Source organism: Paralichthys olivaceus, chromosome 17 (assembly GCF_024713975.1).
Source record: "Paralichthys olivaceus isolate ysfri-2021 chromosome 17, ASM2471397v2, whole genome shotgun sequence".
NCBI lineage: Eukaryota > Metazoa > Chordata > Actinopteri > Pleuronectiformes > Paralichthyidae > Paralichthys > Paralichthys olivaceus.
In genome coordinates, this window is record NC_091109.1 from 7,835,094 (window position 1) to 7,849,281 (window position 14,188).

General features: G+C 41.1%; 1 protein-coding gene across 2 annotated transcripts in view; it reads right to left on the reverse strand.

Moving 5' to 3' along the window:
* The window catches only part of ctnnd2a (catenin (cadherin-associated protein), delta 2a), a 282,204-nt gene that overhangs the window by 45,273 nt on the left and 222,743 nt on the right, over positions 1–14,188 (reverse strand). For both annotated transcript variants that reach the window (XM_069512837.1, XM_020087845.2), the window contains one exon: positions 7,702–7,888. In XM_069512837.1, the coding sequence (XP_069368938.1) occupies positions 7,702–7,888 (187 nt within the window). The remainder of the gene's footprint in view (positions 1–7,701; positions 7,889–14,188) is intronic.

A 14,188-nucleotide genomic window follows, 5' to 3' on the forward strand; every position in this document is an offset into this window, starting at 1 on the left:
TCAGAGATAATCAGTGAACACATTGTCCACCACTCACACCAGGAGGGTTATTATGTTTTTTATCTGGCATTAGTTCTGGTTTCCACTGTGCAACTGTTTGATTTTGAGTCACTAAACAAATCATTTTTGATTTGTCACTGTCAGTTGTTTTAGTTGTTTGAAGATTCATGCAACATGGACACGAAAGATGTGAACATGAGTGTGTCTCAGACAGTTGGCTCACTAATGTTGCCTAAGGAACTAATGACCACTGAGTGACTTTGTCTCCAACAGCTGGGGCGCGTGTGCGTGCGTGCGTGTGACGGCGCAGGCAGCAGAGGGTCATCTCCAGATGGCACAAATGCACACACACACCAATTAATATGAATGGAATAAATATATGGAAACAAATTCCATTCTGACACAGACTCAGTATTATCGATTCATCTAATAATGGATCCAATTTCTCCTCCACATCTGTGGGTGTCTGAAAGGAAACAAACTGAAAGTGTTTCCCGAAGGTGTGATCCTGATGAGCACAGAAACACACACGTAACAAACAGTCTGTGGAGTGGAGGCGGCAGCTTTTTCTTTCTGGCTTGGCAAGAAACCAACAACCTGCGGGGAGGTAAACATCCCCTGAATGGAGGCTATGGGAACCCGTCTGCAGGAGACCCTGTGTCTGGCCTGATAACACGGTGTGTGTATGTGTGGGCATGCACACGTTTGAATAGACAACATATGCGTCCATCAGGATCATTGGCTGCTTGGCTCACACACACAGAACTACACACATTCAGACACACTAGCACACACCCGTTATCCAAACCCCTGATGCCCTGACACCAGTTCAGTCCCATTATCATAGACACAACTCCCCAGGCTGGCTGTGATTCACTTTCATATGTGCCTTTCAGTGGCCACAAATGTGTGAGTGTGTGCTCACATATGTAGATACACATATGTAGATACACATATGTAGATACACATATGTACGCACACAACATGTTCTTTATGGCAGGCCAAGTTCTACATGTTGCACACAAGGTGAGATCACAGCATTCGGATTGATTTATGCGATGATAATGATGTGCAGCGTCAGTGCTGTGAACTGTTTGCACAACATGTTGCCACACAATGTTTCTCTTTATTGTTAAAAAAGCACTTTTTAGATTTCTCGTGCAGCTATAGTCATGGATAACTCTAAATCTGCATTAAGACATGACCTGAACACTTAAATCTCTGGAGTGTGTCGTATGATGTCGATGTGAGGACACAGCAGGAGATCCTCCGCAGGATTCACCACGAGCCAGTGGGTGTTGTTCTGACATGCGACAGACACAAAATAAAAAAAACAAAACAGAACCAATTAAAATATCTCAGGTTTTGTGTTTTTAATTTGTGGGTATCCCACTTTGTGTGATTATTGTCATTATTGTTGTGATTTTGTATTTTTCATATGGACCTACGGGTCTGAAATAATACTTAACTAATGAACACTCTGGTACACACTGACCCAAAGGTATGTGACATGTTCATGTGTTACACAGACACGCAGGCGCACACAGTGAAGGGTAATGAGAGAGGTGAGAGTTCTGAAATGGAGCTGAGAAACACAGGGAACTGAACAATGTGGCCTTGTGTCATTTTAACCTCCCAGAAGAGACGTTGAGATAGAAAACAACCCTGGAGAGCAGCAGAAACACCTTCATTACTCTCAGCTCCCTTCTCCGAGTCTCTACGTCTCATTGTTCCTCACTACCGAATTCTCTCTGTTCTCATCTTTCCAACTTTTAGCCATCTTTTCCTCCGCTCTGCGTTCTTTCCTTTTCCTTTAGCAGCTTTTACAATTTGATCTCTAACTTCACAGTGTGGAGCAGAGCGCTGACAGCATCATTTGTCTTCCCCTGCAAATGTGGAGGTTCACACACGCACGCACACGCACACGCACACAAACACACACACACACACACACACACTCATACAAAACACCTTAGTGAGTGAGGAAATAATAAACTTGACAGATAAGTCAAAAGTCTACAGACGTCACAGGAAAAAATGGAGAACTTGGTCTTGAAGGTTTAAGGTGATGCATCTTATTTTGGGATAAACACATTCCTTAAAGAACAACCGCAAATAATGATTCATTTGTGACAGAAATCTCCAAGCATCATCCTCCTGTCACCACTTCAGTACAGAGAAGGTGAGTGAATATTAGTGAATATCTATGCAAGGGCACATTTTCCAGTCAGCATCAACAGATACCAAGAGGGGGTAATATATAATTTAGCTTTGAATTAAAATTTGGATTAACCACGGCTTTAGTTTCACCTCCTCTTTTCTTCAGTCATGATTTATACATGGCTAGTGCAGGGGCCGTTGTAAACCTCCCTGTTTGCTCTGCCTGCAGTGATGCCGGTTGCAGTTTTCCTTCTGAAAATGTAAAAGTCACCTGCAGTAACGGAGCTGCAGCAGGTGAAGACTGCACTCAGTCTGCAGAACCCTGAAGCTGTGCCACAACTGCTGCACAACTGAGTGTCGGTCGTTTGTTAATCAATACATGTGCCGATTGTTAAGCTGCTAAGATTAACAGTTCTTGATCTAATCAAGCCACAGACAGACAGACAGGGACTTTTGGAATATGTTGGCAGTATAAGTGAGTACCCTCGTTACTCATCACAGGAAGTTATAATTTCCATATACTGGATTTTTTTTTTCCAGGAGAAATAACAAATGCTGGTCCACACTTAGGTGGATGCATTTGTTCAAGCTAATAATAAAATGTAATCCAAATGCAAGTTCGATAATGGAAATCAGTCACAAAAAATACTGGAGTAAAATTTGCACAGCTCTGATTAAACCTAGAAACAAAATAAACCCTGCAAAATCCCCCAGTGTGATATTTATTGCAAATGTAAAGGTATTAGTGAGCTGCACTGGTACAGGTGTTTGTGAAATTGAGTTATTGTGTATAATCATCATGTACACTACCTCCGACCCCCCCATGGCAGTTCCTGCACTGTTCCATTAAGAACGCAGACAACCAAAGCCACAGAGGTTTACAACAAAAAAACACCACGCTGAATTTTACCTTCTGAATGCTTATTTATGCTGCCCTGTCTCTAAATGCACCCGAGCTACAAGCCTGCTCCTGCCAGCTGTACTTACATTTTAAAATAGAACTCAAAGGTGGTACTTCACTATACGGCCAAGCCTCTGAGGTGGAGTACAACAGTGCATAAGAGCTATGGTGGGCTTTTTTTTATTGTGAAATTAAATAGCAAGAGGAATGCGTTTAAAAAACAGCAGTGGCAGTTTTGGATTGGCGTCTTCCTGCTGACGTTTGACAGAAAAACATTCATAACAAGAATTATGTAAATATCCAGAAATTCAATGTTTACGTGTTTTGAAGAGATTTTTAAAAACCACAATTACCCAAGCTGGTATTCATATGATTCATTGATCACAATGCTGCAAAGACTAGAGGGACTGGAGCCCTTGCTTTGGTATGTTAATTGCATACGAACATGCACTTACACACAATTCAACACCTTGCACACAAAATTATATGAATATGTGGAAAAGCCTGCTTGTGATGTCTCTGGAATGCCTTAGAGAGACATTGAATAGCTGGATGTAACCATTAGAAACATTCTGAGAGGAGCCGTGCAGAGCGAGTGATGAGGTTTCATGCACATGCTGCTGGTGGATGATCGAGGACAAAGCTCAAAGACAGATGGTGGAGTGGACGCTGAGTTTTTTCTCCCCTGTCTTGGGCCTCGGTGGTTTATGAACAAAAGCTGTTTTGGGGAGTAAAGATCAGAGTTACTCTTCAGAGTGAACTAAGATAAGTTAACTACACACTGCCTGAATTAAAAAATGTACAGTGGTGGGCGTGTGAAGGGAATTTCAATATGTAAATGAAAAACATGGCAAATTATCACAGGCAAAGTATCCAAAACGAAATGAATCCAGCTAAATTATATTGGGTTCAAATCACATGGGAATTCTTTTGCAAATCCTTTTTTTTTGGCGGGACACGTACTTTTTCACAAGTGACATAACAGCATAGCTCAATGATCTATGAATGTACAATTTTTACATTAATCATATTTCTGCCATCTCAGTTTTACTTTTGAAATTAAATTCTACATTTGAGCTCATGCTCTGGTAGGCTCAGGTTTTTGGATACATAAAACAAGACAAGAAAAAAATAACATATGCTTCATGGCCAGCTTTCTCATTATCAAACATGCATTCCATTAAAACTGTCAGGTTCACTGCATCGGCAGGATAACTGAAAGAATATGTTGTGTTACATTTGCTGACAATTATTGTGACTATTTATCAACCCTATGTAAACGTGTTAAATAAAGATACTTTACTTTTAAGGCCTAATTGAGCAAAGCACTTCAACTGAGCGAGTTGGAAAGAAGCTACAGGCGTCTATATGATGGTTCTTTGCCCGACCACAGGGACAAACTGCTGCTTTTGCCCCTTATTTTATGAAGAGGTACATAATCACAACCTCCATCACCGTCGACTTGTTTGATGTCTGGATGTACCATAACCATAAAGGACACATGGAAATATCTGAGCAGTGACTGTTACAGTGATTTATATAAATGGATGTAAAAGCAGTGTGAGAGTGGCAATAAACTACACCGAAGGAAAGGTTAATTAATTCTACTGTACGATAGGCTGTAGTTTGAAGTGCTGTTTACTAATATTGCTAAACTGACAGGTGTTTCTAAGATATATCAGCTTGCAGAATGCAAGTAGGTTTTCTTGTGAGCGTACTATGACAAGTTTGTGTTTGTGTACTCACTGAGTGATGCGTGTAGTACAAACAATCAGGAGCTTCAGTTAATGTTCACATCAAACATGAGTAAGGGGTCGGAAGGGGATGTCAGTGGTGTAAGTTTTGGTGTCAGACAGGCTGGTTTGAGGAGTTCAGTCTCTAGAGTTTACTCAGAATAGTAAAAAAAAAAATCCAAGTAACTCTTTCTCTGAGGGTGGATATGCCTCGTGGCCTGACATGGTTTGAGCTGACAGAAAGACTGTAGTAAGTCAGACAACCAGTCTTTACAACTGTGCTGAGCAGAGAAGCCTCTCAGAACGTGCAACACGTCAAACCACGGAGGATGTGCTACAACGGTAGAACATCAAGTTCCACTCCTGTCAGCCGAGAACATCAATCTGAGGCTTCACCATAACCAGACAGTTGAAGGCCGGACAACCAAATCCTCATGTGATGAATCTGCAGATGGCAGGGTTAAGGAATCTGGCATCAACAGCATGAATCCATGCAGCCAACCTGCCTTGTGTCAACAGTCCGGGCTGCTGGTGGAGGTGTGATGATGTGGGGGATGTTTTCTTATCCCTTCATAACAATCAATCATTGTTTGAATGCCACAACTTGAGTATTGCTGCTGAACATGTGCCACGTCCTCTGCAAGGATGAAAATGCAGCGTGTCACAAAGCAACTGGTTTGATTGTCTGATACTCTGAATATCATATTTACCGACGTGCACCTTCCTGAATTCACGGACACATGCACACATATTCATTGCTTCGTATGCACACAAGAACTATAATCTTTATTTTGAAATTACTTTTTGGAATGTATTGTAAACAGGATGCACACACTTCCCCCCAAAAAACATTCACAGGTCATGGATCAAAAATCCAACTCAAGGCAATAATCTGACCAAGGATCCACACACTAGATGCCAGCAAATGTAATCAGAATTGTAATTACTTAAAGGTAGGGATGTCATAAATTTGAAGATCCTCTTGAAGTCCCTTTAGCCACTGATGAAAAAAGTCATATCGAGCTTTGATGAGCGAGCAGACGGGAGGGGGTGGGATGTATCAGTTACAACATTACGGTTCCCTGATTAAAATTACTGGGAGCTATTACAGTTTGTATTAATGCCTTTATTTTATGTATTGGCATGGCATTAGAAGTATTTGTATTGTTAGTGCCGGATCGCCTAAACAAAGACACTGAATAAAGTTTGTTCTGTTTAGGCAAAGCAACATTTTGATGCGATTCACCTAATTTACTTTTGCAGTGTATCGAATAAACGCTATGCATTACAAAGCTGTGAGTTCCTCCTTCATTATTCCAAGCTGTAACAACTGAGGAACATATTTTATCGGCACAATGAACCAAAAAGAAAGTCTTGACACACAATGTACTGGGAAAAAAAGTGGGGGAGTTGTTGCTATGGTTACCAGCAAAAGTTAGTGAGAGAGCGAGAGAGCAAGAGCGCACTGAATGAGAGAGAGAGGGGAGGAAGAGAAACAACTGTGCAGAGAATATTGGTTATAGTTGGTGAATATGTGCATCTGTAGTCACACAAAGGTGAAGATTCAACAGATATAATTAAATATCAAGTGCAAAAGATAATATATGAACAATATACACACACACACACACACACAGTTTAATAAGAGTTTAATTAGACCTTGGTGAATTATGCAGAGGTGGACAGACTATTGAAAAATTGCAGTTGAACTAAAATGAAGAGAAAAGATTGACTCAAATAATAGTACAAAGAAAGTCAGTCAGTTGAAAAGTACTGAGAGTGAATGTTACTGCACTACAGGGTAGAAATAATTAGAATATGAACTGAAGAACTCTTTAGGCTACCAGACTTATATGCATTGGTATTTCAATACATGCTGTTCCAGGTGAGAACTGCATTGAGAGGAACCAATCAATTCAAGTCAAGTACTTTGCCACCTGTTCATACATATGAAAATTGATAATTGGTAAAAACACATCCATGGACACTGCAGCAGATGTCCATTGTCTTAGTGTAGCAATATTAAACTACATGAATCAAATAGTTTGTCACTTTTTATACAGACTCCAAATAAGACTCCATGATGGCTGCAGCTGACAAACAAGGCACTATGTTGCCAGCCCCAAGAAATAGTTGATTTTATAATATATGTTGACGTATCGTACAAAAGGCCGAAAATGATACACAAGTCATATTTAAGACAGCAATGACAATATAGAAACAGTCACTAAACTGTTCATGAATAAAAATACGCATGTAGAGTTTTGGGTATTTACTGGTGTTTCTTATGTTGCAGTATAAGATATTGGAATGTCTTACCTTATTTCAGACATCTAACTTAAAACCCATTTAATCAGGGTTGAGAGGAGCAAAAGTACAAAAAACTAAACAGAAAGACTTATTCTTGCAGCACTCTGTTTGTTGCCTACACTTCTACACGTCTGAATGTGAATCTTTGCTCCACAACGTCACTCAGACTCTGTTTGACTGCGCTTGTTGTTTCCAAACACCGAAGCTCTGCAGTCTCTACAGGGACCACCCAAAGCAGCAGAAAGGTGGTGCTCACCTCACTCACAGATGAAGCGTGCACTGTCAGTATTTTATCTTTCAGCCAGACTCAGAATTCAACTGTTGGTCAAGACACATGACAGGTTGGTTGTGGTTAGTTTTGGGAAACTTGCCGTGGTCACCGGGTGTTTGAGTGAAATCTGTAGCTTCCTTTCTGCTGCACCTGCCTATCTGGCTCTTTTCATTAGATCAAGGACATGATCATTTGATTGAGTGTATTTACTGTAGTTCTGATGTGTGAGAAAAAGATACATAAAGAGATAGAGGAGGAAGAAAACACAGTACGTGTTCACGTTGACTTCCCATCACATTGGGCTCATGCATGTGTGCTGCTTTTACCTGAGGCAGCCGGTAGCATTGCGCAGCACCTGCGAGGTGTGGAGGTGGAGCTTGCGGTCATCATGGTGATTGGGGGAAGAGTCCCAGTTAGAGTGCGGTATGATGACGCTGTTGGTCAGAACAGCCAGGGCGTCCTGAATGATTGGCATCTTCAGAGCATCACATGACGAGAGGTTCCATAGAACACCTGCAAAAACAAACAAACACGATTCAGAACAGTGGTTTTGATTTGCATTATTTTAAAGAATACTGAAGAATAAACCACATAATTATGTGATTATAACAAATCTGATTGTATTTCTGCTAACGTCATTATGAAGCAGTAAAGATCCTGGTAACTACACTAATGATAATGGGTACTACAGTTTAAATGACAATGCTGCTTTATTTCAGAGGTATCCATAAATGAGAGAATGTCCATCTACCCATTATCTATAACGCTTATCTTGAAAGGGCCACCCTATGATAGAATGTGAACAATATCTCTGATTATTTGAAGGGTATGTTTTCTTCACCTCACACGTCAGTTCAGCCACAGCTCTGCTAGTACTTACTACTGCACTGGCACATCACTACTTCAGGACAGACAGTGCAGGTTGAAAAGGACTCCCCACAGGGTCAATTATCCACATGTTTTGGGAAGGCAGAAAACTAAAAAAGCTTCTGGAGGGAGGTGTAAAACATAACTGTTAAAATCACGAATGGCTTCAGACATTGTATGAATATGGTGCCTCTCTGGTACCGAACACTAGACCCTACATCTACAAACTGCATTGGTGTAATGTCGTACATGGAAAAGAAATGCATCATGCTCAAGTGGATCCAGAAAAGACCCGAACATTATCTATTCAAACAATCCTGGGTAAAACAGCTCAACTGGAACCTGCTCGGGTTATTGAATTGTATTTTTCACTTATTTGTGATGTCAAAAGAAATGAAACAGTTTGTTAGTCCATGAGAAAAGCAAACTGTCTCAAATACACACACACAAACACACACAGTTTATAAACAAATACACTCCAACCATGTACAGAGAAAGTAGAAGTACACAACTGCATGCACAAATACTTGAGTTGGCAGAAAGTTTGTATTAATACGCGGAAATTCAATGACCTGCAACAGCACACATACTATACACACAGGCTATTACATACTGTATGTACACACACACACAAATATGTTAACTAGTCCTTGCTGCTTGTTCGGGTCATCCCTACAGACAGAGCAAGATGCACAATAACTGACATAGTGACAATATAGGACACATATGTGTGAAACGGAGGAGGACAGAGATGCGAGACACAAAAATAGAAAACTAATCAGAGGGGAAGAGAGCTGCAGCAGCAGAGTGATAGCTTAGGAAGACGGGAACATATTGAGACAACAGAGGAGCAACATGTTTTAATATGACAAACTATAAAAAGCTGTGGTGTGGAAGGTCACCATCTTTCACATATGTAGTGTCAGACTCCAGATGTCTTTGGTCCCGATGACAGATATTACCACACAAATAAAACACAGGCACGACTGAGGACACACTGTGCTGCGTACGCAATGGCCTGTGTTCATAGGGGCTGACAGCCTGCTGAAATATGTCACATTCATTACACAATGCATTATGCACATTCCAATTTCTGCTCAGGAGTTGTTAGATGTGACTGTAAAATGAAAAATAAGGGCGCCGGGGAGGTGCACACCAGTGATTAAAGATACTGTCATCTGAAATGACAGCGGTATTCAAGCTGAGCAAGACATTGAGTTCCTGAAAACTCTGTGGGGCTGCTCCGTAGGTAAATCTGCTGAGTGAACCGCTACAATACGTATTGTGTTAAAAAGATGGAGAGGGAGGAAGGGGCTGTGGAAAGCTGTGTCACTAATAATGGATACGATTAAGCCTCACAATCTTAACTTCCACTGATGCGCTGTATGCAAACTGCCGTGGAGGCACCGGGCGTTGAATGGTAGCCAGTTTTGCGTCACCAACAGCAACGCCGGCCTTGATGCCTTATCATGTCAGTCATACTGACAATCCAAAAATGACAGACAAAAGAATGAGGGAGGGAAACCAGGCCAAGGCAGTGAAGGAGAATGACATGAAAGAACTGCAAGAGTGAGAGTAGGAGGAAAAGAAAAAGGTTATGAAACAAGACGGGAAATGTAAGACATTGATAGAAAAAAGAAAAACATTTAGCTGAAAGGTTAACGCCTAATTAAAGTTGTTTTTTTTAAATCGATTTTCTAAATATCCATACCTCCAGGATACTACTGTTTTTTAAGGGAAAATCTTATGCTTAAACAACAAACTAAATTTAATTGTGGGGGGAAAAAAAGTAAAATATGCATTCGGGGTGAAATGATGTTAAATGGAGTCAAGGAGGCAGATATATAGTATACTATATAGAAGTGAAATGCAGGGAAAAAAATGTGAGAGAAATGTTGGAAGGAGAAAAAGAAGCAAAGAAGGAGTGAAAGAGGAGTGTGTGTGTGTGTGTATGTGTGTGTGTGTGTGTGTGTGTGTGTGTGTGTGTGTGTGTGTGTGCACAAGAAGAGGAGGGTGATAATAAGGCAATGACCTTGGATGCTGTTTGGCAGCACACTCAGGCTGTGTGTGTGTGTGTGTGTGTGTGTGTGTGTGTGGGAAACATTTGTCTTTACTTTCACTAATCAGTATCTTGTTGTGTAACTCCTGACTTTCTCTTTTCTCTCTTTCAGTCTCTCTCCTCTCATGGGCTCGTTTCAAGGTAAAGGCTCAAACATCGATAAACAAAACACAGACAAAGAAATCACTGGAAAAAACCCGGCTTCACTCGTGGACCTCAGTGCATTAAGACACCTCTTTCGTTCTCTCCATTTCTCCCTCTCTTCCTGTGTTGGTCTGCTTCTCGAGTGGCGTCAGCGTGTGATTGCCATGATGTCAGAACAGTGCCGTCTCTGATGAGGCGACAACAATCTGTCTGTGGGCCTCCAAACAAATAAAACAACAAACTGAAGATGTGAGAGGATGATGTGGATGTTTCGCAGCCAGAGAAAGAGACAAAGATTGAGCAGAAGGAAGAACAAACAAGAGACTCTTCCTTTTTTTTCTGTGGTGAAGATATAGTGGCTTCCACTTGTTCACACACACCCACCTGCTCTAGAAACATAGATCTGTAACGCTTCGGTAAGTCCAGTGTCCTTATGGGTATAAAATCAGGTGGCCATCAGACAATGACATCATACTCAATCCTTTGTGTGTGTGTATTTTCCTCTCTGTCTTCGTCTCTCTCTCCATCTCCTCGGACTAGTTCCCCTAAGATGCTTGACAGACAGTTTCCTAGGAGCTGTGCGGTTTGGAGAATTGGGGAGATGATTGCATGAATTCATGAATAAATGAGACTATATGACTTGTAAGGGGAGAGTGAGGCCTGTTAGGCCTCAAGTGGCGATGTTTTATTAAACAGCTTTCATCTGGGTGGCACGATTTAAATTAGTTAAGCCGCGGGGTCAAAACTTGGTGATGAGTAAGGCCAGAGACGACAGATTACACAGCCATGCGTGTGTGTCTACGCAAATCTGTGAATGAGAAATCACAAAAAGAAACACTGATTTCGGACGACATTTTAGGAGACATTGGGTAACAATTTCTGAATTGAGCCCGGGGTCAATCAACTTTTACTCCCGCAACGGGTTTGTGGAAAACATTTTCTCAGCAGCAGGTAAAGTCATGTACTGAGGGTAGAGTGTCACTGCCTGTGCTGGGGGCTTCATTCCCACCAGGGCTCCCCACAGGGAAAATGCTGCGGTGAAATTACTGCAGGACACTAACAATTTTACAACATGGAAGCAGCAGAAATAAAAATCATCCTGGCAAAGGTGCAGTGCTTTGTTTGCCAGCTGGATTCACTTAATGACTCAAATGAAGCCCTGTCCTCTGTCACTTGAGAGAGGATGTTATGAACTTTGATTTACATCAAAGTGGCTTTGGACAGTACTGTCACAGTGGTGGAGTTTTCCAGTAAAAGATGGCAGCAGTATTGTTTGACTCTCGATTCATTTCCAACAACCAAAAAACATCAGACAGTTTTTTAGCCACAGACGTTCAAAAAGTTAAAGACCAGCAGAGCACAACAACTTCATCCATATTTTCAACGCATGACTTTCCTCAGCAGTTCTCAGTTGAGAGACGGCAGCATCAGCAGCTGCAGTCGGGTTCGCCATGGTCCACTGCCTCAAGGTGAGCCCATGAGAAAGGATAGCATCTCCTATTGACACCCAAAGCCTCTGCATCGACTGGACTTTGACTGACAGGCCCCGCAGGCTTTGACTTCTCCCTATCTAACTCACTCTGAGACCCAGGAAGCTAATAACACTTGTCTAAATTTACTGACACAGAGAGAAATTGTTCATAGAAGATTTTACCGGTCACCAAAAGACAAAATCATTACAAGGCCTAAACAGATTTTTAATCACAAAAAATACTAAACTACTTTAAGCTGACAACAAAGAGGTGATAATGAGGAGGGTGATTAATTAGGACTCCAGCACAGCAGCTTTTGGTTATGTCAAGCAGTTGAGAATTGTTTCTCTTCAAGTCATTTGAGCATGCAGCACTGCCCCTGATAATCTCTGGTGGTCAGGAACTGCTACTTGCTTGCTTTCAAATCATTTATCCACCAATTAGTAATGAAGGTCAAGCTCTGAGAAGAATGTTCTTTGGGAGAGAAATAAAACCAATTCCTTAAGTACTGGTGAACACATTTAAAGACACTAGTTGATGGTAAAGAAGGAATTCACAAAAGCTACACATATACTCTAATAGCTACAGAAGGAGGGAGATAGTTACCTCATCATTTTTATTGCTTTGTCATTTAAAGCCAAAGGTTTTTCATCTGTAGTTCAAATCTGTATTTTTCTCTCTTAACATTTCATCCATTTTGTTGCAAGCTTGGTGTGATCATGTAATGATTAATGATCAAAATCAATGGTGACTTGTTGTTATTCTGTGTTGTGTCTGTTTTGCAGCTCGACCTACATCTAAAATCTTGGTGCCGATGCCAAAACAATAGAAACTAGAATGACTGTCAGTAGAGCACATACCTACTCAAAGACAACATTAATTCATAGATATCAGTTCCCAACATGTGCCTGATTCTTTCATCACAATCCCTGAATAATTCCTATGAAAATGTTTGAAAAATGCCCACAATGTTCAAGAAAAGTGAAAAAAAAATCCTGGAAATGCCTCCAGCAACAAAGTTTAAAAGGGTCTTTCCAGCATCTTTCCTCTGAGTTTCATACTAAATTGTCCTTTTGTTTTTATGCAATCTTGCTCACAAACAAACAAACCAACCAACCAACAGACATGGCTGAAAAACCAGCTTCCTTGGCGGAGGTAATAAATCTGACCTCACAATCAATGCATCAATGCACACAGATGCTAAACAGTAGCAAGTGAAGTAGAAAGCCCCTAAATTTAGACACATGTCCGCTCACTGTACTTCGTCTCTCTTCTATATTTCATTTGCCATCGGAAGCACATGCCTAATTAAGCGACCTCATATTTATGCAGCAGTTCCAAGCAGTGAACTCCAACACCAGCAGTGTTGTAATTCGTTTGCCACGAGGCAAATGAGGATAGACTTCAGAATTCCGTTGTACTGACATGAAAGCAATTGAAATGTAGAGCTGGATGCTAAGGACCAGGGTAAACAGACAACAGGGCACAGTCATGCGTAACACTGATTCACTCTGCCAGCAGCAGGGGAGAGCCAGACAGAGAAGAGCAAAAAAATGCTTTTTTGTAAAGATGACTAAACCTAACAAAAGTAAGACCCCATAATATGACGCAGCAAAAAAATATGACTCGCGGTGCATTTAATTCATTTGTTAATCTGCTTACTGAACAAACACACACACTCCATCTCCGGGGTTTTAATCTTTTATTCTCTCCAGCACTGTAGTAATATACTTGAAGGTGCCAGGCTGTCCCTATAGGCGCGCAGTGACTGTGGTGAATGTCATTGCTGACGTGTAGCTTCAACAACAAATGCTCTTTCTGTGAATGTTGATTTCCTCTGTGTCTGCAGGAGTCTGTACACTGAGCGTAGCGCAAGAATGATTCGATAAAATAACATCCATTGGATTTCTCCTTCCTTCCTTATTATCCACCCTCCCACCGTTCCCACTAATTAGACACATTCTCTCGTTTGCTGTTCATTCTCACCCCCTTTCCCCATTTCCTATCTTCCAATTGTATTTCATTATCTGCGATATCAAAAGCTTTTCGCAGGAAAGTAACAGCTTGCTTGCATCCATCTTTCCCGTTTCTGCTCAACAGTCCTTTCTTCCCCATCCACCCACATGTCTCTAATTGTCTATCCCTTTTTCAAGCTGTATTTCTTGCAGTTATTGTTGCGTCGATAACAGTGAAAAAAATCTAGAAAATATAACACTTCTTCCATTCTTGATTTTATTAGTAATCCAGGGGGTCTATAAAGGGAGTGACAAA